At 42.9% G+C, this 24,939-nt stretch overlaps 1 protein-coding gene, 1 long non-coding RNA gene and 1 other non-coding gene across 38 annotated transcripts in view; 1 reads left to right on the top strand and 2 right to left on the bottom strand.

The window, feature by feature from the left end:
* LOC146398395 (uncharacterized) overlaps positions 1–24,939 on the bottom strand; it is a 228,987-nt gene that overhangs the window by 40,659 nt on the left and 163,389 nt on the right. The window lies entirely within an intron of this gene.
* NDEL1 (nudE neurodevelopment protein 1 like 1) overlaps positions 1–24,939 on the bottom strand; it is a 94,598-nt gene that overhangs the window by 11,277 nt on the left and 58,382 nt on the right. For 34 of the 36 annotated variants that reach the window (XM_084982662.1, XM_084982651.1, XM_084982648.1 and 31 more), the window contains 6 exon segments: positions 18,377–18,474; positions 15,427–15,580; positions 14,353–14,501; positions 12,164–12,300; positions 7,544–7,717; positions 2,678–2,769 (listed from right to left, as the gene is read on the bottom strand). In XM_084982662.1, coding sequence (XP_084838788.1) covers positions 2,678–2,769; positions 7,544–7,717; positions 12,164–12,300; positions 14,353–14,501; positions 15,427–15,580; positions 18,377–18,462 — 792 coding nt within the window. In that variant the 5' untranslated portion in view covers positions 18,463–18,474. 36 annotated transcript variants of the gene reach the window in all.
* LOC146398396 (U6 spliceosomal RNA) lies at positions 21,031–21,137 on the top strand. The gene has a single exon (XR_014822156.1). It is a non-coding gene; the product is annotated as a U6 spliceosomal RNA (small nuclear RNA).

The following is a 24,939-nucleotide window of genomic DNA, read 5'->3' as shown; positions in this document are numbered from 1 at the left end:
CCACTAGGATCAAAAGAATAGCTACAAAGGGGCATAAGAATAGGACAGTAATAAAAGAAACTAAGAGAGAAAAATAAAGTTTCAATAGAGAGCCTTGAAGTCTCAGTGCAAGAGGATCAGAAGTGGGGATGGGGCTTCCAGGCGAAGTCGGTGGAAGTAGGGCAAAGAAATAGCAATATTCATACGGTTACGCCGGGGCTGGTGGATAACAGCAGACCAAAAATTCTAATGACACCTTAAAAGACAAACCAAACAATGCCAGGACTCCAAGTTCAACCGTCATGCATCATTCCTGAATAAATTACTTACGGTACTAAAGCCAAACAGGGAACAAAGAAAGATGACAATACGGGGTCCAGGTACAGGCAGAACGAACCCAAGAGAATAATGAAGAGAGAGTCAAGGGTGACAGCAGTGCAGCGGCCCTAGAAGCACGTCAGCAGCCTCAGCAAACAGTGTAAATAAGACGCCTGAAGAGGTGAGATAAGCAAAGAAAGTGTGTATTTCTTCCCTACACAAGAAAAAAAAGGAAACGAGAAACAAAGAAAAAGGTATACAAATCATCTATGATACAAATATCTAGTATGAAAAACCTAACATGATTTTGAGTAAGTAACAGGTAAGGAACCAAACTCCTGAAACACGTGTTGAGTGGCACAGGGGAAGTGGCCCCGAGACCAGCTGCTCCTCTCAAATCATGCCGTAGTGTGGACACGGGCATCAGAGGGCAGGTGCTGCTGACGAATTTTCAGAACCAACCGATGGAGTGTTCAAAAAGGGACACACAGGGAGTTCCCGTTACGGCTCAGTAGTAATGAACCCAACTAGTGTCCATGAGGACTCAGATTCGATCCCTGGCCTTGCTCAGTGAGTTAAGGTCTGGTGAGGCCGTGAGCTGTGGTGGAGGCCAGCAGCTGCAGCTCCCATTAGACCCCCAGCCCGGGAACTTCCATGTGCCAAAGGTACGGCCCTCAAAAGAAAAACAAAAAGGGGACACTCACGAAACAGGAAGCTGATATACAATCTAATAAATTCAGAAACATAGGTTTAAGCATGTTACGTAAAGTTATAAAAATAACCGAGAAGAACAAGAAATAAAAAATTAGAAAGTGTGAGTTAAATTCCTCATCTTTTTGCTTAAAGTTGCTAAGATACTGAAAAGCAAGATTATTTCAAGTAACATGTTACAACAAATAGGTTAAACTATTACAACACAACTCTCAAGACAAGTAGGTTAAAAAAAAAAAGACTATGTGGAGTCCCCGTCGTGGCTCAGTAGTTAACGAATCTGACTAGGAACCATGAGGTTGAGGGTTTGATCCCTGGCCTTGCTCAGTGGGTTAAGGATCCGGTGTTGCCGTGAGCTATGATGTAGGTCGCAGACGCGGCTCAGATCCTGCGTTGCTGTGGCTGTGGTGTAGACCAGTGGCTACAGCTCCGATTCAACCCCTAACCTGGGAACCTCCATGTGCCCGAGGGAGCAGCCCAAGAAACGGCAAAAAGACAAAAAAAAAAAAAAAAAAAAAAAGACTATGTTAGGAGAGAAAATTATGTACTGTACAATTTGTGCACATTACTTTTTATAGTAACTTTAAAATGCAGATTTGGAGCTAATTGGTTAGAAAAAAATTTATGAGCCAGAAAAGGTAAACACAGGACCATGTATCCTCTTCTCATTTCTTCTTTATATAAAGTATAATGCAATTTCTCCTTTTTTTGCCAAGACCCACACACAAAAAAGTGAGTGAAGGTGCAGTGGAACGTGGGAAGTTTCAGGGGCAGATTACTGAAAATAGAGATTAAAGTCACTGAGGGAAATAGGGAGGAAACTGACCTATGCCAGAAATGCTGAATTTATAGTGGCTTAAAAAATCCACAAAGTTATCTCATTGTTTCCAGCAGTCTGCATGCAGGAAAGGAGAAGCCCAACTGCCTGACTGATCCAGGCTGCAGGTCTCCTCCGCAGCAAAGAGTCCCTGAGTCCAACAGTGACAGAGTGAGTGATCCAGGGATGGTGGATAAGCAGCAACAAAGTGAACGCAAGAGAGGACTGGAAAAATCAAAACAGAGTGCTACTCCTGATAAGGCCCAAGAGTAGGTACGGTCCAGAGTAAAAAACTGAATAAGCAGAAAATCAGGTTTAATATTCCAGAAGCCAAACTGCTCTGGAACGCAAGGTCAGAGCCCAGGGGACGGCACTCAAGCTGAGGCGGCCAAGCAGCCCTAAGGCGGGCGTGCCTCGGAGCAGAAAGTCACGGCACAAGCCCAGCCAAAGTCCCACAGAGAAATGGCCCAGGGCATGACCAGGGGGACAGCAGGCAGAGCGAAGGAGGAGAGGAGGGCGGTGTGAGACACACAGCGGGCCCCAGTGGCAGTACTTGAGAAAAAGACGGAGGAGTCGTGATGTTTTCGAAACAGCCAGGGGACACGAAGAAGGCCCAGGGGAACTCGGGGCTCGCGTGCGCATGCGGGGCCTTCTGCAGAGGCCCCAGCAAGGCCAAGCCCTGAAGGTGTTTATCTGGCCCAGGCTCAGCCGGTCCCTGCAGGCCCTTGCTTCTCAGCCTGATTGAGCCTGTAGCACAGGAAGGTATCCTTTTTTCTTTCCCTCACGTTCAATTACGAAATAATTCAATACCTAGACAGTCAAACACCTAGTGATCAATAATGGAATGCTCACCCCCACTTTCCGTAAGAGATCCCCCACGATGTTCAGCGCCGATATCCTCGCTGAAGGAGTCAGCGGACTGGTGCCAAAACCGTTTGGTATAGCTGCAGAAAGACAGAAGGCGAGTGACCACTCCTGCAGTCGCCTAGGTTTTGCTCGGTATCACAAAGCAGCACACACTCCACGAAAAGTCAGTTGAGAATTCAGAGCCGTGGATAAAATATAAACTGGAGGCGCCACAAACAGGGTCAAGAGTTTTCCAGCAGATGGAGATTTAGATCATGTCCAATCTTCATCATTATAAACAAAGCTAAAGGGACACATATCCTTAAAACATCTAGACAAGCATTTCTAGAGAAGAAGTTCCTAAAAATAGAACTGCTGGGTCACAGGCTATGCCCTTGTTCTCACCTAAGTATCCTGCCCAAACGCTCTCCAGGCTGTGCCAACATCCGCAATCTGTCTGGTGGTGCCCTTGCTTAGTATTAGACATCCTTTTTCTAGCTACCGATTTTTTTTTTTTTTTTTTTTTTTTTTTTTTTGGTCTTTTGTCTTTCTGAGGCCGCACCTTCGGCATATGGAGGTTCCAGGCTAGGGGTCCAATCAGAGCTGTAGCCACCGGCCTACGCCAGAGCCACAGCAACGCGGGATCCAAGCCACGTCTGCAACCTACACCACAGCTCACGGCAACGCTGGATCCTTAACCCACTGAGCAAGGCCAGGGATCAAACCCGCAACCTCATGGTTCCTCGTCGGATTCGTTTCCACTGCGCCACGACTAGAGCTCCTCTATCTAACAATGCAATAATCACTCTGTTTTTTGTTTTCTTAATAACTAGTTGTCTAAATCTCTTTGGAAGTCATCTGTTTATCCTCTGCTCTTTTTAACCTTTTTTCCACTGGGTTGTCTTTTTTTGAATCAACTGGCAAGGGCACTCTGCACCCTAGATAGCCGCCCTTTCTCTATCTATGCTGTTTTTCTCAGGGTGACACATATCTTTTAAACTTTGGGTTTTTTGGGGAAGCCTTGGGCTTCCTCACAACATTATAAAAATGTTCCCATTTTCTCCTAATGTTTTCCTAAAAAACTTTTTATCACTTAGATCATTTATTTCATCAAATACCTAAGTTCTTTCCCTCCAAATGGATATCTAATTGTCCTAACACGATCTAGTAGAAAAAAATTTATCTGAAATGGCACTAAAATCATACACTGAATTCCCTACATATTTCAAGTTCCATTAAATTGTCTATTCCACCAGAAATATGCTGCTTTAGTTCTAAGTGTTAAAATATAATTCCTACAGGGCAAACCCTCTTCTTGTTATTAACCTATTTCAAACTGTTTTGGATTATTCTTGCACATTCAGAATAACTTTTTGTGTGTGTGTGTCTTTTTAGGTCCGCACCTGCAGCATATGGAGGTTCCCAGGCTAGGGGTCGAATCAGAGCTGTAGCCACTGGCCTGCGCCACAGCCACAGCAACTTGGATTCCATCTTCATCTGTGACCTACACCACAGCTACGGCAACACCGAATTCTTAACCCACTGAGCAATGCCAGGGATTGAACCTGCGTCCTCATGGATACTAATTAGGTTCGTTTCCACTGAACCGCAACGTGAACTCCCAGAGTAACTTTAAAAATCTTGTTAGGATTTTTATTAGAAATTTAAACTGGAGTTCCCGTCATGGCGCAGTGGTTAACGAATCCGACTAGAAACCATGAGGTTGCGGGTTCAGTCCCTGCCCTTGCTCAGTGGGTCCCGAGTTGCTGTGGCTCTGGTGTAGGCCGGTGGCTACAGCTCTGATTGGACCCCTAGCCTGGGAACCTCCATATGCCGCGGGAGTGGCCCAAGAAATAGCTAAAAAGATTAAAAAAAAAAGAAAAGAAATTTAAACTACTGATTTGGGGGAAATGGATATAGCAATTAAATTGTCTTCCTATTTGGAATCATGGTATTTAGCATGATATTTATTCACATCATTTTTCATGCCCCTCAGCAAAGGTTTTCAGTTGTGCACATTTCTTCGATTTACTTCTGAGACCCTAGAGCATATCAGCTAACAGCTCTGGAGCTACTGCTGGATAATAACCCATCGCTGCCACTTAGTAACTGTGTGACCTTCAGTACCCAAATGAAAAAGGGGCCAACAGCACTTATAAAGCTGTTGTGAGGTTTAATTAATGTATTTTTTTCTTCTTGGGGCCACACCTGCAGCATATGGAAGCTCCCAGGCTAGAGGTCAAATCGGAGCTGCAGATGCCAGCCTATGTTAACAGCTCACAGCAACGCCGGACCTTTAACACACTGAGCAAGGCCAGGAATCGAACCCACATCCCTCATGGACAGCAGTCAGGTTCATAACCCGCTGAGTCACAACACGAACTCCTGTAAATTAATGTATTTTTAAAATGCCTAGCACATAGCAAGTACTCAATAAATGTCGGCTAACCAGTGCATACACTGCTCTTGTTGCTACTGCTGCTGCTGCTCTCCTTGTCCTCCAGAAGAGAAGCCTACTGAAGGTAGGAGCTTGGTCTTACTCACCACTACACTCCCCCAAATCCTGCACATAATAGGTACCCAAGGTGATATCAACAAACAGCCATACTTCCTTTTTTTTCCTCCGTCCTGCCTATGGCATGAAGATCCCAGGCCAGGCATCAAACCTGCACCAGAGCAGTGACCCGAGCTGCTGCCCTAACAATGCTGGATCCCTTAACCACTAGGTCACCAGGGAACTCAGCTGTACTTTTCTTGGCAGGGATTTCTGGATCTCGTTTTTCCCTACTCCTCAAATTTTGTACTTTCGGTATCATTAAATCTGAACTTTTACGGTAAGTTGTCGTAAATGCTTTTTGGAAACAGGCATTCTATCAATAAAATGCAATTAGAAACAGACCACGTCAGAGAGATCAGTTCTTCGATCTTGCCACTGATTTCTCAGCCTGAGGCTTCTCACTGAGTCTGTGCTGACTTGCTCGTCATGGAAGAGCAGCTTTCAGGTCAGTGAAAGTTCACGCTATCAGTTCCAATCTAAATACATGTCTACCTGGACAAATATTACCATCTTAATTCTGTGCCGGGGCAAGCTCTACGTCCTCCTGACCTACCCCCGAGGCTCCTACTATTCTGATCAGTGCTCCACTATAGAATTTTAGAACTTATCTGCATGATTCTAATTAGTAACATAAAAGCGCAACTTTGCTGATTCTCAAGTGTTAGCAATTCTGAGGTCTCAACTACACAGGTAGCCCTTCTGAAAAAAGGGACAACAGAGCTTCTGATGACCGCTATAATCTATATACTGCCTGCTCTGTGTTCTCATCAGCAAACTCAGCAAATACCAACACAATCAGTAACACCTTCTAACTATACAGCATCTTCATATACTTTATCTCACCTCATAACAAGACAAAAATAGGGTGACCACCTATTCAAGAGCTACTCAACACTTGAAACGTGGCCAATGAAATTAGAAACACCATTTCAGCAGTTCTTGTGGCACAGCAGAAACAAATCCGACTAGTATCCAAGAGGATGAGGGTTCAATCCTTGGCCTCACTCAGTGGGTTGGTGATCCAGCATTGCTGTGAGCTGTGGTGTAGGTCACAGGCACGGCTCGGACCTGGCATTGCTGTGGCTGTGGCAGAGGCCTCAGGTGAAGCTCCAGTTCAACCCCAAGCCTGGAAACTTTCATGTGCACAAGTGTGGCCTTAAAAAATTAAATAAAATATAAGTAGTCACATTTGAATAGCTACTGCATTGGGAATGCTTACTGTACTAACAGCCCCTACAGAAACCTTCTCAATCACTCTGAGAGACAAAACCTTAGAGTTAAAAAATGGGTAGGAGTTCCCGTCGTGGCACAGCAGAAACAAAACTGACTAGGAACCATGAGGCTGCGGGTTGGATCCCTGGTTTCGCTCAGTAGGTTAAGGATCTGGTGTTGCTGTGAGCTGTGGTGCAGGTCGCAGAGGCAGCTCGGATCCTGCGTTGCTGTGGCTATAGCTCTGACTGAACCACCCCTACCCTGGGAACCTCCATATGCCTCAAGTACGGCCCTAAAAAGCAAAAAAAAAAAAAAAAAAAAAAAAAGGTAGAAAAAAAGATGCGAAGTGGAAGTAGCTGAAGTATGATCTGCAAGCTGCAAAAAATAACCTCGACTGAGAGCTTCGAGGTTCCATTCCTGAGATTCTATCTAGTGGCTACCACACAGTTTTTCCACTTCTCTGGATTTAAGAAACACCTTGACTAATGGCAAAGGAACATTTTCTATGTACTATTCATCAGTTACTACGCAGGTCGCCTTTGAAAAGGGCAGCTGCTGAAGAATGTCGCAGAATGGACATGTCCATCCGAGCCAATCTTAGCCAAGTCTGACTGGCAACCTGATGAGCCTCTGGACTTCCTGTGTATAAAGGCCTCCGGTTTCCTGTGATATGTTAAGTTGCAAAACTGCATTTAAATATGATCTAAAAACTTGTAATAAAGAGGTGGCACAAACACAAAAGAGCACACAGAGTAGGAAAAATGCAAAGTATCGATAATAATTGAGTTTAAGTACAAGATTGCAGATGGATTTTATTTTTCTACATGGACATGTATTACTGCTATACTCAAAAAATGAGCTTTCCTTAAAAACCTTTAACTTTTGAAAATTTCAGTTTATTAAGCTGCTCGTCTTAAATGTCGCCCTCATCTCACTGTTTGCTATGTACGGATGGCCTAGGGACACAATTCCTTCTACTCCACAGAGCACAGGACTTAGCTATTAAACTGAAATTAGCTTAAACCTTAGCAACCCCCCTGCTTCATCAGCAAACCCGCTTAAGCTGATAATCAACCACAGGTTCAAAGAAAGACATTACAAACCTTTTGGTGACGGAAAACTGTTCTCCGTTCCTTTGCCAACAGGAGTAGCTGGCAAAGAAAGTGACGCTTGGACAGCAGAATCCATCTTTTCACAGTCTAGAGTTGGAGAACTAGGAGCCGATTTTCTGGTTACTTCCTGTTGTCTTTCCCGAACAGCTAGTTCTTGTCTTAAATCTGTAAAATGTTGCAAAGGCAGTAATATTCAGTAGAGGAAACAAATACATCAAACAAAGTCAAATCCAAAATGCCATAAAGACAGAGTTCCCTGGTGGATCAGCAGGTTAAGGATCCATCATTGTCACTGCTATGGCTCTGGTTACTGTTGTGGCGCAGGTTCAATCCCTGGCTGGCCTCGGGCACAGCCAAAAATAAAAAGCTCCATGAAGACATTCTTCCTAAATTACTCTTTCTCAACAATGAATTTCCTATTTAATAATTTTTATTTCCATGGGAATAAAAGTGACATCCAATCAACAGTGATCATTTAGAAACGCTATAAGCCTAACAGTTATTTATGCCTATACATAAAAAGAAATAGGGCAGAGTCCAAAGGAGAACTCACAGTGAACCTATATGACCCGAAAATAAATATTCTTTGCCAACTCATTAGCATTTATTTTGAAATGATAATGCAGTCTGGGGGTTGTTACAAAATCAATGAAGTACATTTTTATCATCTTAAATGGGTTGGCTTTTTTTTTTTTGTCTTTTTGCCTTTTCTAGGGCTGCTTCCTGCGGCATATGGAGGCTCCCGGGCTAGGGGTCTAATTGCAGCTGTAGCCACCGGCCTACACCAGAGCCACAGCCACAGCAACGTGGGATCTGAGCCGTGTCTACAACCCTCACCATAGCTCACGGCAACACCTGATCCTTAACCCACTGATCGAGGCCAGTGATGAAACCTGCATCCTCAGGGATAGTAGTCGGGTATGTTACCGCTGCGCCATGACGGGAACTCCGGCATTTTTTTAAATTATCACTATGAGGGAGTTCCCATCGTGGCTCAGTGGTAACATACCCGACTACTATCCATGAGGATGCAGGTTTGATCCCTGGCCTCACTCAGTGGGTTCAGTGGGTTAAGGATCAGGCGTTGCCGTGAGCTGCAGTGGAAGTCGCAGACGTGGCTCAGATCTGGCATTGCTGTGGCTGTGGTGCAGGCCAACAGCTGCAGCTCTGAGTCAACCCCTACCCTGGGAACTTCCATATGCTGCAGGTGCAACCCTAAAAAAAAAATAAAATAAAAAAATAAAGTAAAACAAAATTATCACTATGAAATACTTTGCTTTAGAATGGAAGTAGTTAGAATGACTGCAAACTCTCTTGCTTCAAATGTTGAATTTTTACCCCAAAATTAATGTCTTCTTTCCCATTTACAAAACTGACCTACAGAATACTTGCTTTTATTTTAAAAGGATACAGTTATCACACTTCTGGGTATTTGTCTAAAGGAATTCAAAGCAGGATATCAAGATATTTGCACACCCATGTTCATTATGGACATACGATAGGTGAAATAAGCCAGTCGCAAAAAGGCAAATACTGTATAATTTCACATATATGAAGTACTAAAGCGCAGCAGCCCCCTCCTTATCTGAGGAGAAGATATTCCAAGAGCTCCAGAGGACCATTCAAGACCACTGAACATGACACACAAAACTTCATCCTGCTACTCAGAATGGTACACAATTTAAAACTTATGAGCTGTTTACTTCCGGAGTTTTCCACCTAATATTTTCAGATTGCAGCTGACTGAGGTAACCAAAAACCATGGGAAGCAAAACCAAGGATAAGAGGGACACTGTAGTCACACAGAACACCAGAAAGAGCTGTGGCTGGAGTTCCCACTACAGCACAATGGGATCAGCAGCATCTCCGCAGCGCCAGGACACAGGACAACGCGATGAAGGGTCCAGCAACTGCCGCAGCTTCGGGGTAGGTCACAACTGCGGCTTGGACCAGATTCCTGGCCAGGGCATTCCATATGCTGCGGGGCAGCCAAAAATGAAAAAAAAGAAAAAAGAAAGAAAGAAATAGAATTGTGGTTGCCAGAGGCTGGGGAAGGGAGAAATGTGGATTTGTTGCTCAATGGGTATCAAATTTCAATTCCACAAGATGAAAAAGTTCTAGAGACCCAGAAAACAATGTGACTATAGTTAAAACTACTGAATCATAATCTTAAAAATGGTTAGGATCATAAATTTAATGTTACGAGGTTTTTTTTTTTTACCACAACTGTAAATTTAAAAATAAATAAATGGGATACAGCTAATATTTTATACATTTTATAAATTATGAGAAGTTCTTCAGATGAATAAATCCTCTCCCAAAAAAAGAAAAGTCATCCAAGAACAATTTTTTCTGGCCACACCCACAACAAATGGAAGTTCCAGGGTCAGGGATCAAACCTGAGCTGCTTTAATGACAGCACCAGATCCTTAACCTGCTCTGAAAAAAAAAAATATTAAAAGAGCCAATAAACACTGGACAAAAAGCTTTCACAAGCAGTCACCAAAGAACTACAAGTTAAAAACAACATGATACAGGGAGTTCCCATTGCGGCACCGAGGATTAAGGACCTAGTGTTTTCTCTGTAGCAGCTTGGGTCGCTGCTTAGGCACAGGTGTGATCCCCAGCCTGGTGCAGTGGGTTAAGGACCCAGCGTTGTTGCAGCTGTGGCTTGGATTCAGCCCAGGAACTTCCACATGCTGAGGGCATGGCCAAATAAATTAATTAATTTCTAAAATGTATCAATTTTCAACTTTCAAATGGATTTTTTTCCTGGTCACACCCATGGCATGTGGAGGTTCCCAGGCTAGGGATTAAAGCTGCACCACAGTAGTGACGATGCCAAATCCTTAACCTGCAGAGCCACTAGGGAAATTCCTCAGACTTTGTAACTATAAAATCTATTGTGTTGTTTGCAATACTAGTAAACAGTGTGCGGAGGACACTCTCGGTCACTGCTAGAGGGTGAAGGTACCAGCTTATCTAAAAAGTAATTTCGCAGCACCTGTGACAGCCATCAAAGACACTTACATCCTTTGCCATTGCTAGGAATCTCTTCTAGAAAAATCACCAAAGATACGCCCAAGTATTACAAACAAGGATCCTGTTTATAGCACTATTTATGGCAAAAAAGTTCCAGTAATAAAGAACCCATTCAAAAATTATATATAACCGAACAGTACACATTTTTAAAAACCTGTTTCTGGAGTTCCCATAGTGGCTCGGTGGAAACAAACCTGACTAGCATCCATGAGGACGCAGGTTCAATCCCTGGTCTCGCTCAGTGGGTTAAAGATCCGGCATTGCCCTGAGCTGTGGCGTAGGCCAGCGGCTACAGCTCCAATTGGACCCCTAGCCTGGGAACCTCCATATGCTGTGGGTGAGGCCCTTAAACAACAACAACAACAAAAACCCTATTTCAGGGAGTCCCAGCTGTGGCACAGTGGATTAAGAACCTGATTGCAGCGGCTCAGGTCACTTGAAGAGATGTGGGTTTGATCCCCAGCCAGGTGAAGCAGGTGAAAGGATCCAGCCTTGCCATAGCTGTGGCATATAGGTCACAGCTAAGGATCAGATTCAGACTCAATCCCTGGCCCAGGAACTTCCATATGCCACCAGTGTGGCCATTTAAAATAAAAATAAAAATAAAAAAACCAGAAAGTTCCCATTGTGGCTCAGCAGTTACGAACCTGACAAGTATCCCTGGCCTCGCTCAACGGGTTAAGGAACTGGCATTGCCGTGAGCTGCAGTGTAGGGTACAAACGCAGCTTGGAACCCACATTGCTGTGGCTGTGGTATAGGCTGGCAGCTGCAGCTCCAATTCGACTCCTAGCCTGGGAACTTCCATGTGCCATGGGTTCAGCCCTAAAAAAAACCTGTTTCAAAATGTATTTTTTTAATGGCACGGATTATATTCACTATATTAAAGAAAGAATAAAAAGAGAATGGAAAAAATAAATGTATGTATATATAATGTGGTCCCAATTTTATAACGGAAAAGAATACAGGTATATTTATGAAAAGTCACGGGAAAGACTGGAAAAAAACACACCAAACTCTGTGGGTTCTCTAAAGATAAAGGGATTGATAGTAGCTTTTAGCTTCTTCTTTACAATATTCTGCATTTTAACAAGCATAAAAGAAAAAAAGGAAGGAAAGAGAACTTTACAAGTATATATTCGCTACATGTATAATACGTATACAGCAAAATGTACACATATGTAATGTCATTACGTGCACAACACAAGATTACTTAGGTACAAGCAACAAGGAAAAAATGCTAACAAACCAAGCAGTATATTCACAGTGGTAGTGGTTAATGGTTAAGGCTCTGGGAAAGAGATCAGGGTTCGAATCCCGACTGATAAACTCTAAGACCTTAGACAAAACTCAAAGTCTCTGTGCCTTAGTTTTCTGATCTATAAAATGGAGATAACATCACCTCCTAGAAATGATGGTTAGGTACTGACTTAACAGATTAAAAGTACTTAGCATAGTGTCTGATAAAATTATATAAATGCATAGTTTTCAAAAGCTGATCCTGAAACTAGCTTAGCACTCTGGCTTAGGGATGGTAAGGCAGTAAATATTCTTTCAGTTATCAATCTTACCTCTTGCTTCATCCTTTAATCTCTGTACAGAGACCAACAAAGATTCCTTTTCATCAAGTTCACTTTCTAAAAATGCATTTCGTTCAATGGCCTGATTTAGCCTTTGTTCAAAGTCTTCCAGTGAAACTATCGTTGCCCTAAAAAAAAAAAAAGTACAGAGTCCAAGAATTTAATAAGTAACATGCAAAGAGATAATACAGAAGGAAGCTGTCAGTTTTATCTCACGCCATTTCCCAGCCTAGAAAGCCTGGCCCAGTGGGAAGAATGACCTCATCCCTTCTGACCTCTGGTACATTTAGGGTCTCGACTCTCATTTGGGGCCATTCAATATATCCTTTTCGTAAATTCCTATCTAAATCCCTTAAAGTTTTTTAAAGGAAGGCCACTTATACAATTTACATCTGCCCACTGGATTTTAAACACAATATAACCAAGCTTACACATTTTCAGGAAGAAAACCTTGCAACAGTTTTACAGTGCATAAAAATTAACCAAGACTGTGTATAAGGGAGTTCCCGTCGTGGCTCCGTGGTTAACGAATCCGACTAGGAACCATGAGGTTGAGGGTTTGATTCCTGGCCTTGCTCAGTGGGTTAAGGATCTGGCGTTGCCATGAGCTGTCATGTAGGTCAAAAGACGAGGCTCGGATCCTGCGTTGCTGTGGCTCTGGCGTAGGCCAGTGGCTATAGCTCTAATTGGACCCCTAGCCTGGGAACCTCCATGTGCCGCGGGAGCGGCCCAAGAAATGGCGAAAAGATTAAAAAAAAAAAAAAAAAAAAAGTATGTGTTTAAAACACAAAGTCCCAGACCCCACTGCATCTACTTTCTTCCTACCAACCCTTTTCTTCTTCCTGCATTTCTCGTCTTCCTCATTTATTCAACAAACACTGACAAGCACCTACTATGCACCCTCTACCCACTATGTACTATCTGCCACAGAAATAAAATTCCCTAACCTCAAGTCAGAACTCCCAATGCCAGGTCCAGTTTCATCAAGTCCTGTCAATTGCCAAAACGTCTCCCAGTTTCATCTGCTCTCCTTCAACCTTCTGCCCCTGGCTTAACCTTGACCCATCACCAGCATTAATCCTAAATGGTCTTCACATCTCCTCCTCCCTGCTTCCAATTCCTCAGTATTATCTTCTCAAATCACAATCTGAAAATATTCCTCTGTTTAAAAAAAAAATTTTTTTTTTTTGTTTAAACATTCTTAAAGAGCAACCCTTGGCCTACAGAATGAATGACTTTCAAACACAGCCAAGCACAAGGTTGGTTCTTCCTAACTTGGCCCCAAATACCTTCAGTGTCATCTCGTTCAGCCAGCCTGTCTCTATACACTTCCAAGTGAAATATTAACACCTCATGCACTTTCCTGCCTCCACATCTCTCTCTTCACCTGGTTGAAATCTATTCCTCCTTGCAGCATCAGTTTCCCTAGTTACCACAGGGTAGTTCATCTGCTCCCTTCTCTATGCCCTGGAGCAGCTTGTACATTCTTTGTACTAGTGTTTATCACACGGAATGCTCTTGCGTGTCACGCCCAAGGGCAGTGGCGAGTTCATCTTGGTATTCTCAACTCTAACATCATGCCAAGCATTTAAGAGTCACTCAAATACTAAGGAAAGAAATCCCAGACAGTAATTGTAAAGTAAAAGGAATTACGTTTGGAATGGTTAAGAAACAACTCATTATAGATACATAAAATCTTGGCAAAGTAACAGCAAGCAACTACAGGCTATTCAGCAAAATCATCATAAAAGCATTATTTTGAAAGAAAAAATTCATTGGTATTAAAAGAAGAGAATAAAAAGGAGTGAATTTTTAAAAACAGATTGGCTAGGAAGTAACTGCAGAATTCAGCTATACAACGAGAGGACCTACAAAAAGTGTGGTAGTCGTGACAACACAGAGGGAAGACAGAGAAGGGAACGAGACACGTTTTAAACAAAGACCAAGCAGAGCCAACAATGGTACATAAAGGAAGGAAAAAGTCAAAACGGAAAGAAAAGCCTGGAAGGGCATCATCTGGGGAGATGAGGATTTTTGCTAAGTTGCAATGCAACGAACGAGGTACAGGGGGCATGAAAGATGGCAAGGAAATGCTGTGGGCCGGAGAGCCAGGTGACAGGTTGAGACGATTCTGACCGCCAGCTCCAGTGAGTCTAACAAAACGCACCTCCCGGACTTACCTTTTCGCCCGCTCCAGGTCGTCGTTGGCCTGCTCCAGCTCTCTCACATACTTATGCAACTGCTCCTTAATGGCCCGAGTCTGGCTTAAATCATCTTCTAATACGGAGACCTGCTTGTAGCTCTGTGCATATTGATGTTCTAATTTCTCCTGAAGGAGTGAGTGTAAGAAGCAAAGTACACATCACAAACATATATTTTTCTCTAATAAAAGATGTAACCCAACTAAGCTGCAGGGTCAGGGGGGATCCAAGGCATTCACCCATAATCTGAGTTGATAATACCCCTCTCTTCTTAAAATAGTTTAGAACAGTAACACATTCAGATCCAAGTGCCTCAACTCATCAAATCAGTCAAGCCTTCTCCTCTCAAAGATATCTAATAATGATCTCTCTGAAAAGAGGTAAAAATACTGAAAGGTATTGCCTCCAAAACCTCAATCTTGGTGAGGGAACCTTAGGTTCTTGGCGGAATGCAGCCCAGGATGAGCACAAAGAAGTGACTGACAAGTGCAAACTGGCTCCCTCTCGCCAGCCCATCCCCACTTCCTCAAACCCACCCCACGCCCTGACACAGCAACACCCAAGCATGTGGCTTCGGCATGTGATCCAGAGCAGCCAAAGGGGTTCATCATTTTACTCCTGAAAATTACTTGTTAGAAGGGAGTATCTAAAAACCAAACGCAACTCCAAAACTAAAGGGACTATGAACCATAATGACATAAATGTGTACTTCACACAAATATGCTTTTAAAGTACCACAGAATGAGGCAATCTGTCAAAACAAGTCATCAGGCAACTTTTGAAAATCATAGGCACTACAGCATAATATTACAGCAAGGAACATTATAGCTTAAGAAACTGACAGCTACAGAGTTTCTAAGTGAACTCCTGAACTCTAAACCACCTATCCCTTGGTTCCATCAAAGTAAACAATTTGTGTCAAAAATTCACTTTCGGTCTTTTTATATTTTCATGTTGCCTGCTTCGGCTCTTAAACTCTACCTGAAAAAGACGTACTTCTCATTTTAATAAAACCCAGCACATGAGACACTGGCTTCTACCTAGCACAATTACCTTTAATGCTTCCACTTCATACTTCAGTCTTTGGTTATCAGCTTGCAAGTCTCTATTTCTTTGTTCAGCCTGTACTAATTGTGCCTCCAACTCTGCTTCTAATTCTCTGCTTCCTTCCTGGAATTCGACTAGCTCATCCCGAGCTTCCTGGAAGCTAATCAGAAACAAAGTGGGAAAGATCACTTATAGAAGGAATCATAAGAATCCTTGGGGAGTTCCCGTTGTGGCATGGCAGAAACGAATCTGACTAGTATCCATGAGGATGCGGGTTAGATCCCTGGCCTCACTCAGTGTGTCAGGCATCTGGCGCTGCCGTGAGCTGTGGTATAGGTTGCAGACACAGCTTGGATGCCTAGCCTGGAAACTTCTATATGCCGAGGGTGCAACCCTAAAATGCAAAAAAAAGAATCATCTTAAAGAAGATGACTATGCATCAATTTAATAATTTTTGCCTGAACACGGTGTTACCATAAAATATGTTAAATAATAAAGACAATCTACTTTGCATCTCTTACTCTACATTCAGAGTTCAGTGAAAGTAAGTTATAAGCCTCAGGGTTCCCTCTGTGGAGCTGGTGGTTAAGAATCCAACCACAGCGGCTCAGGTCACTGCAGAGATAGGGGTTCACTCCCCAGCCCAGCACAGTGGGTTGAAGGTTCCCGACATCGCCACGGCTACAGCTCAGATTCAGTCCTTGCCTGGGAACTTCCATATGCCAAGGGTGCAGCCATAAAAATGTTTAAAAAGTAAAAGTCTCAAAAGGATTCGCATTTTATACACTCACCCCACCCTTCTTATTTAACGTATTACTATCCACAGATTAATATTTAGACATGCTTTTTCATATAATTGGTTTCCTCTGTAATTCTATTCTTTAATTGTATGCATTTAAAAAATGTTATTCCAGGAGTTCCCCTCGTGGCGCAGTGGTTAACGAATCCGACTAGGAACCATGAGGTTGCGGGTTCGGTCCCTGCCCTTGCTCAGTGGGTTAACAATCCAGCGTTGCCGTGAGCTGTGGTGTAGGTTGCAGACGCGGCTCGGATCCCGCATTGCTGTGGCTCTGGCGTAGGCCGGTGGCTACAGCTCCGATTAGACCCCTAGCCTGGGAACCTCCATATGCCGCGGAAGCGGCCCAAAGAAATAGCAAAAAGACAAAATAAATAAATATCCTGTGAACAGTAAAAGCGGCCCAAAGAAATAGCAAAAAGACAAAATAAATAAATATCCTGTGAACAGTAAAAGCGGCCCAAAGAAATAGCAAAAAGACAAAATAAATAAATATCCTGTGAACAGTAAAAGCGGCCCAAAGAAATAGCAAAAAAAAAAAAAATGTTATTCTGGAGTTCCCATCGTGGCGCAGTGGTTAACAAATCCGACTAGGAACCATGAGGTTTCGGGTTCGGTCCCTGTCCTTGCTCAGTGGGTTAATGATCCGGCGTTGCCCTGAGCTGTGGTGTAGGTTGCAGATGCGGCTCAGATCCTGCATTGCTGTGGCTCTGGCGTAGGCCGGCGGCTACAGCTCTGATTAGACCCCTAGCCTGGGAACCTCCATATGCCGAGGAAGCGGCCCAAAGAAATAGCAAAAAGACAAAAAAAAAAAAAAAAAAAAAAAAAAAAAAAAATGTTATTCTGGAGTTCCCGTCGTGGCTCAGTGGAAACGAATCTGACTAGGAGCCATGAGGTTGCAGGTTCAATCCCTCACCTCGATCAGTGGGTTAAAGATCCGGCACTGCTGTGAGCTGTGGTGAAGGTCGCAGACGCGGCTCAGATATGGGATTGGCCGGCAGCAACGGCTACCATGAGACCCCTAGCCTGGGAACCTCCATATGCCTCAGATGCGGCCCTCAAAAGACAAAAAATAAAAAATAAATAAATACATAAAAACGTTACTCTGAGAAGGGTTCCATAGGCTTCCTCAGCCTATTTAAGCAACTACAGCACAAGAGAAAGACTAACAACTCCTGCCATAGATTCACACCTTCCACACCCAATGGCAGACAGAGTAACTGGCTTCCACAGTGACCATGAAACTGCAGTAAAATGTTTACTGAGTCTTAGTAAACTGTCAACCAAGGTAGGAAAATGTATATATATATACGCACATATAAATGTGTGTACATATATATGTTTTAGAAAGATTACATTTTTAAAAGAAATTTAAGTTTCGGTGCTTTAAAAAAAAAAAAAAAAAAGGTTATCTAAAAGGTTTCCCAGGCGTGGCTCAGTGGTAACAAACCCAACTAGTATCCATGAGGATGGGAGTCTGATCCCTGGCCTCTTTCAGTGAGTTAGGTATCTGGTGTTGCCACGAGCTGTGGTGTAGGTAGCAGACACAGCTCAGATCCTGAGTTGCTGAGCTGTGTCGTAGGCCTATAGCTACAGCTCCAATTGAACCCCTAGCCTAGGAACTTCCCATATGCCAAGGGTGAGGTCCTAAAATGCAGGGGGGGGGGAGTTTCCCAGCTAACTGAAATAACTGAGATGTTTTAAAATGCTCCACATACCCCGAAGCTCTTGTCCCTCCCTCCAAGCTTTTCGCTGGCTCCAGACACTGCTAACACTGCGCTATGGAGGCCTAGACGGTCTCCACAAAAGACCAAAACGATGAGGCAGCATCAGTGCACACCGAGCAGGCCAAAGATGGCCAAGCGTAGTACTAAGCATAAAAGAAGGTTAACTGCCAGAAGAAATCACAAATGACTGGCACTGTCCCTACCAGTAGGAACAAATGCTTCCTCACTAGTTTAATAATCCAAATAATGCAAGGATTTACAGCATTTTTTATTACTTAAATACAATGTTATGACTATTTCTAGAAATTCAATCCTAAATCTGCAATTCTATTTCTAATCCAAAATTTAGCTCTGTTTAAAAAAAAAAAAAAGGACAAGCCAGAGACGACGTACTCAAGCCCTCGCCTGTGCCGAGGACGCTCCTCAACATTACCTTTGTTTATACTTCAAGGAAAGTTCCTTCCAATAAGCAGTTTCCTCCTTTAAACTTGAAAAATCTGGTATATCCTCACCATCCATGATCAAGAAAGCCTGTGAAATAGCAAAGACAAAAAAATTAACAGAGAACACAGGAATCTTAGTAAAAGAATAAAATCTGGGACAACACAAAATCTGCAGCATTTCAGAGGGAGTCAAACATAAAAGATTCTAAGAATGGTTAACTCTCTATTACAACAAACTCAGACACACAAATCACTTCACTATCCCACTCTCAGGGACCACAGCACCGCAGACGGGGTCAGGAGAGGAGATGAAAAAAGAAGAGTCACTGAAGCCACATGAAGCACCTGTGGTCACAGCACTAGGTTCTGGGGAGCTGGCCCCATACAGTCATCCTGCACCGGGCTCTAGCGGTTGGCTTACGGCCACTGATCTGAGAACCAGGTGACAGAAACACGTTTATTATCACAGTTGCCGTTACCGCATGCCCTTCTCTGGGGTACAATCGGTTCCAAACACCTGCTTGAAACATTTTATGCCTGGTGACCTTACTAGATCAGGCACCACATTCCCAATAATTTGCTATCATTACATTTCTAAAAATTTCTTGTTAATTATCTTTTAGGTCCCAAGCTGTCTCCATAAATGCACCAGTCCTCCAACTTCAATGTTCTTTCATCTCGGTTCTCCTCCCAAGGCGTTCACAGAGGGTGACTGTGCAACTGGATTGCCTGCCTAAAGCTCCCAACTGATCCTCAGGCCTGACGGAATACCAAAGAGGTCGGCCTTGTCCTAGATTCAAGCCCAGGTGTTTGCAGTCTCAGCTCCTACAGGCCACTCCCCAGGCATCTTGCTTTATCTCCTAGCAATTCAGTTCAAACTTGTCCTAAGGCATCATTCTGTTTCAGGTCTGGATGTTTCATCTACCAGGAATGGCTCTCCCTTCCTTGTGCATTTGGAAAGCTCCTATTTATCCTTTAAAACCTAGTGTCATCTTTTCCAGAAAGCCTTTCCTGTCCTCACCCAGACAGCACCAAAATCTCCCACATTTTTTGGTTACCCCCACACCCCACACGTGCTTTCATGAATAAACGTACCACATAGTAATGCATTTGCTTATACCTCTGTGTCTATCAGGCTGTATATTAGTCTTACTGGTTTCAACCATAGCACACGGCCGGCACAACAGCAGATACTCAATAAATATTTACTAAATTAAACCAAAACTGTAGCAAGAATTCCACTTTTAAAAGTAACTTGAAGCTATAGAAAACAACGGAGTTCATCTAGCACAATCCACTACTCATGAAAACATGCATAGTCATGGACCCTGCAAACACAGCAAAGTCACGGACAAGAACAAATACAGAACTTCAACTTGAGGGCTGGTATCTCAGAAACAGGAACGGTTTCTGGTTGAATGATTTTAAATACACACACACACACTCTTAGGCCTCGGTGGCTTACTGTGATTTTCTCTTTCAGTCAGGTCTTTCCTGACCACACTATCTATTATTACTTTCGGTGTGTGAGTCCATCTTCCACTTATCTTACATGACCCATCAGCAGAAGAGTTCTTTGAAAAGAGATGGGTCCTTGACATACTCTGTATCTGGTCACGGCACTAATAAGCACAGCGTTTTGCTCAGAGAAAGTATGTGATGCTGGAAAACATTTACTGAGGGCCTACCATGTGTCAGACATCATGTACTGGATAAATATTTGATGCACCAAACGCCCCCCCTCTGGTCCGACTACCCCCACACTGGCACATTTTGTCTGCTCTACTCTTGAAGGCAACACCCTTAGAGCAGGACAGCACACTAAAATGTAAATGACAGAGGTAGGAGCCCTGTTGAGACTGGGATCTACAGTTCTAATTCTGCCACTGAATTCCTTAAGCAATTTGTTCAATCTCTTAAAACCTTAGTTTTTTCATCTCCTAAGAGTTTAGACAATACTAGCTGACTTGTAAGTGTACTGATCAGTAAATAATACTGATAAATTTTATAAAACTATCCTTTCATCCAAGTTTCCAATTCCCACTCAATTTCCCCAGATGTACGGATAATCTTATTTGTAACTAATTTAATTTGTAGTAAGGTGTGAATGAAAATGAGGCGAAACCAGCAAGAGGTACTTGTATTTCAAAAGAATATCCAAAGCATTTAAAAGGCATCACCATGTGGTATCAAAAACCCCTCACACTTACTGGCTAAGTCCTCTTGACGATTCAGCTGAATATACAACTACAGGACACATGAGAGAAGCATCTAGGGGTGAGGCAATCATTGTGTTCCTTGAATGCTCTTCATAAGGTCTATCCCCAGAATGCCCAAAAAAAAAAAAAAAAAAAAAAAAAAGCTAATTCCATTTGAAATCTATGAATCCAGCCCTAAAGAAGCTCATGAAGGAGTTCCCTTGTGGTGCAGTGGGTTAAGGATCTGGTGTTGTCATGACAGCAGCTTGGGTTCCTACTGTGGCATGGGTTCAACCTCTGGCTTGGGAACTTTTATATGCTAAGGGAGCAGCCAAAAATTTTTAATTTAAAAAACAAGGCGGGAAGACCCAGAATCGCCAAAGCAATCCTGAGAAACAAAAACCAAGCAGGAGGCATAACTCTCCCAGACTTCAAGAAATACTACAGTGCTCGCTTCGGCAGCACATATACTAAAATTGGAACGATACAGAGAAGATTAGCATGGCCCCTGCGCAAGGATGACACGCAAATTCGTGAAGCGTTCCATATTTAAAAAAAAAAAAAAAAAAAAAAGAAATACTACAAAGCCACAGTCATCAAAACAGTGTGGTACTGGTATCAAAACAGACAGACAGACCAATGGAACAGAATAGAGAACCCAGAAATAAACCCTGACACCTATGGTCAATTAATCTTTGACAAGGGAGGCAAGAACATAAAATGGGAAAAAGAAAGTCTATTCAGCAAGCATTGTTGGGAAACCTGGACAGCAACATGCAAAGCAATGAAACTAGAACACACCCTCACACCATGCACAAAAATAAACTCAAAATGGCTAAAAGACTTAAATATACGACAGGACACCATCAAACTCCTAGAAGAAAACATAGGCAAAACACTCTCTGACATCAACATTATGAATATTTTCTCAGGTCAGTCTCCCAAAGCAATAGAAATTAGAGCAAAAATAAACCCATGGGACCTCATCAAACTGAAAAGCTTTTGCACAGCAAAGGAAATCAAAAAGAAAACAAAAAGACAATTTACAGAATGGGAGAAAATAGTTTCAAATGATGCAACCGACAAGGGCTTAATCTCTAGAATATATAAACTTATACAACCCAACAGCAAAAAAGCCAATCAATGAATGGAAAAATGGGCAAAAGACCTGAATAGACATTTCTCCAAAGAAGATATACAGATGGCCAACAAACACATGAAAAAATGCTCAACATCGCTGATTATAAGAGAAATGCAAATCAAAGCTACCATGAGATACCACCTCACACCAGTCAGAATGGCCATCATTAATAAATCCACAAATAACAAGTGCTGGAGGGGCTGTGGAGAAAAGGGAACCCTCCTGCACTGTTGGTGGGAATGTAAACTGGTACAGCCACTATGGAGAACAGTTTGGAGATACCTTAGAAATCTATACATAGAACTTCCATATGACCCTGCAATCCCACTCTTGGGCATCTATCCGGACAAAACTCTACTTAAAAGAGACACATGCACCCACATGTTCACTGCAGCACTATTCACAATAGCCAGGACATGGAAACAACCCAAATGTCCATCGACAGATGATTGGATTCGGAAGATGTGGTATATATACACAATGGAATACTACTCAGCCATAAAAAAGGACATAATGCCATTTGCAGCAACATGGATGGAACTACAGAATCTCATACTGAGTGAACTGAGCCAGAAAGACAAAGACAAATACCATATGATATCACTTATAACTGGAATCTAATATCCAGCACAAATGAACATCTCCTCAGAAAAGAAAATCATGGACTTGGAGAAGAGACTTGTGGCTGCCTGATGGGAGGGGGAGGGGGAGGGAGTGGGAGGGATCGGGAGCTTGGGCTTATCAGACACAGAATAGATTTACAAGGAGAGCCTGCTGAATAGCATTGAGAACTTTGTCTAGATACTCATGTTGCAACAGAACAAATGGTGGGGGAAAAAATGTAATTGTAATGTAGACATGTAAGGATAACCTGACCCCCTTGCTGTACAGTGGGAAAATAAAAAAATTATAAAAAAAAAAAAAGAACTTGAGCTTGATATGCCGTAACTTTAAAATTAAAAGAACAATTTATATAGGGGAAAAAAAAAAAAAAAAGGCGGGGAAGTTCCCTTCGTGGCTCAATAGTTAACGAACCCGAGCAGGATCCATGAGGATGCAAGTATGACCCTGGCCTTGCTCTGTGGGTTAAGGATCCGGGGTTGCCGGGAGCTGTGGTATATGTAGGTCACAGATGTGGCTCAGATCCCGAGTTGCTGTGGCTGTGGTGTAGGCCAACAGCTATAGCTCCAATTCGACCCCTAGCCTGGGAACTTCCATATGCCACAGGTTCAGCCCTAAAAAGGAAAAAAAAAAAAAAAAAGGTGAGAGTTCCCACTGTGGCACAGCAGCATCAGCAGTATTTCTGCTGTGCCAGGACACAAGTTCAATCCCGGGTCCGACACACCGGGTTAAAAGGATCCGGCCCTGCCACAGCTGCAGCATAGGTCACCACTGTGGCTTGGATCTGATCTCTGGCCTGGGAACTCCATATGCCACTGGGAGGCCAAAAAAGAAAAAAAAAAAAAAAAAAAAGTCAGTTTCTGATACACAATCAATAAATTACGGTTGTGCAAAATGTTATGAAGGTCTAAGGGACACAGGAAGCAACACATGAAAAGCTAAGTCTCTCGGCTAGTTCCTGAGGGCAGGACCTGTGTCTTACTTTAAATCCATTCTGCATCACCAGAAACATGGGACACAGTTGAATTCAACCAATATTTGTTTTGTTTTGTTTTTTGTATTTTCTAGGCCTGCACCTGAGGCATATGGAGGTTCCCAGGCTAGGGGTCCAATCGGAGCTGTAGCCACCGGCCTACGCCACAGCCACAGCAACTCGAGATCCAAGCCACGTCTGCAATCTACACCACATCTCACGGCAACGCCAGATCCTTAACCCACTGAGCGAGGCCAGGGACTGAACCCGAAACCTCATGATTCCTAGTCGGATTCGTTAACCACTGAGCCACGACGGGAACTCCAGAATTCAATCAATGTTTGAATCTGACTTACAATCTTTCTTTTATCAGCCCCTCTTTGCTTTCAAACTACTGCTTTCCTTTATTCATGTTGAAATTCCTATTTTAGAAATGGTGTCAGCAAAAAGATGTGTGGGTCGTTTATTTCTACCCCACAACACACCACCACATATCAAATCAGGATTAGAAAACCTCTCATTCTTGGCTAGACAAAATTATCAGGGTGAGGGATGGCAAACCACACTCACAGTCACTCATCAAGCTCAGCAAAGGCTCCTCATCGAAGAAGAGGAGCTGATGGGCCTTACTGGGCAGAGCCTCGAAGATAACTCCTGCACCCTAGCTGCCTAAAATAACCACTGTCCAGCGGTAAGTCTTAAATATAACCAGACAACCAAGAACCACCAGACAAACAGAAAAGCCAGTGGCAGGAGTAAGAAAATCCTAGGACCTACTAAACCTAAAGGAAAACAAATAATTCAGGAAATGAGAGAACTTCTTTTCTCACACAAGCACTCAAGAGGGTTCCTCCCACACACATCCTGAGACAGCTACACAAGCAGAGAGAAAACTAAGACCTGGACAGCACAGGATGCAGAAAATAGCGGCTCCAACCTAGGACTGCAAAAAGAGGAGGCGTCCCAAGACGAAGTCCAGTCCATCAGGCCGGGAAGTAACTCAGCCAGAGTTACTGACGTTTCCTGGATGGCTCCAGGAAAAAAGGAGAATCCCACACAGCAGGACTGGGAAGCTAGATCAATCTGAGGCTGTGTCGAAAGCACATCACTATTGCATCAATTTACAAAAAAAAAAAAGTGGAAACTCCAGATACCAAAACTCAATAGAAGAAAGTCCTGGCCCTTAGAAAAGACGTTTTTTAAAGATTTCAAGTTCAAAATTTTAATTTACTGATTTTATATTACTTCACACAACTGAGATAAGCTCCACAATTTTATAACTGTATGTCAATTTCCTATTTTTGGTCTTAAATTTACCACACATTTAGTGTGTTGTTCCCTTTTAAGCCTCTAGGATTCGGTGAACAAATCCATATTCTTCTACAGTCCCTTTCCATATTAAAGACTTGGTGATAAGAGCTTTCAGACTTGCTCTTCACAAAGTGAGTATTTCTTATCTGTTTAGCTTATATTCACTTAGCAGCCATCTCAGTCCCTTAAATATTTTTACTGTCATGCTTTGGCCCTTCTCCAGATTACATATATGCCTTTCTGGAGTTGAGTGACCGGTGCTACTTCAGTATTTCAACATTCTATTCACCCGATACTTTGCAACTTTCC

The sequence above is a fragment of the Sus scrofa genome, chromosome 12, assembly GCF_054392235.1.
Source record: "Sus scrofa isolate SSC_HxYL_T2T_F1_AM1 chromosome 12, Sscrofa_HxYL_maternal_Yorkshire_Landrace_v2.0, whole genome shotgun sequence".
In the NCBI taxonomy this organism is placed as follows: domain Eukaryota; kingdom Metazoa; phylum Chordata; class Mammalia; order Artiodactyla; family Suidae; genus Sus; species Sus scrofa.
Note: the sequence above shows the minus strand (reverse complement) of the source record. Positions and strands in the feature narration are given on the sequence as shown.